Genomic DNA, 675 nt, shown 5'->3' on the forward strand with positions numbered 1-675 from the left:
AGTTTTAAAAATCATTCTAGCTTTGAAAGAACAGCAAATTCACACCACTATAATGATAATTGCACAGAGGGATGGTATCGTTGTAATCACTTTCAAAACGTTTTCTTCTCAGCTGATTAACGATAAAAACATTGACAGTCAGAATCGACTCTGTGGATGATATATATGTATCGTTAGAAATCTTTATAGTGAAATCTGTGTTAATCTCTTACCAGATATGCAAACAGAATGGGAGAACGGATGATCCACCAGTAGCCCATGTTGACATTCCTTTCCCAGCATCTGCATATGACAAAATATCATAATCTAGCCATATAAACATGAAAAAAATGTCAAACTGTTAAAAACCTAATCCATCATTCATTTTTTTTTCATAAAAGTGATGTCACAAAAAATTACAGTTTGTTTAAATTCAACCTGGAATGCATTTTGCAACCCATTTTTTCATGTACAGTTCCAGTATGTGACATATTTCACAATAAAACGGCATATTTAATGAGACACAGCATGCATCTGAAGTGCAGGACTTTATTTTATCCATCAGGAATTTAAGAGGCTGATTGAGTTTTATTGTATTCTGATGAAAGGTTACTGAGAAATAGTTCACAATAAATCAAGAAACGTGCAAACTGAGTGAGTTTAGATTTCAGATCGAATTGAAGGTGTGTGTGTGTG

The 675-nt window shown here is 33.3% G+C and overlaps 1 protein-coding gene across 1 annotated transcript in view; it reads right to left on the reverse strand.

Annotated features, from left to right (window-relative positions):
• The window catches only part of LOC107576940 (glucagon receptor-like), a gene marked incomplete at its 5' end in the record, with an annotated part of 2,310 nt that extends 2,028 nt beyond the window's left edge, over positions 1-282 (reverse strand). The window contains one exon of the mRNA XM_016263061.1: positions 213-282. Coding sequence (XP_016118547.1) covers positions 213-282 — 70 coding nt within the window. The remainder of the gene's footprint in view (positions 1-212) is intronic.
• Between the last annotated feature and the right edge of the window lie 393 nt (positions 283-675).

This window comes from Sinocyclocheilus grahami, unplaced genomic scaffold, assembly GCF_001515645.1.
Source record: "Sinocyclocheilus grahami isolate Dianchi unplaced genomic scaffold, SAMN03320097.WGS_v1.1 scaffold4689.1, whole genome shotgun sequence".
Classification (NCBI taxonomy): domain Eukaryota; kingdom Metazoa; phylum Chordata; class Actinopteri; order Cypriniformes; family Cyprinidae; genus Sinocyclocheilus; species Sinocyclocheilus grahami.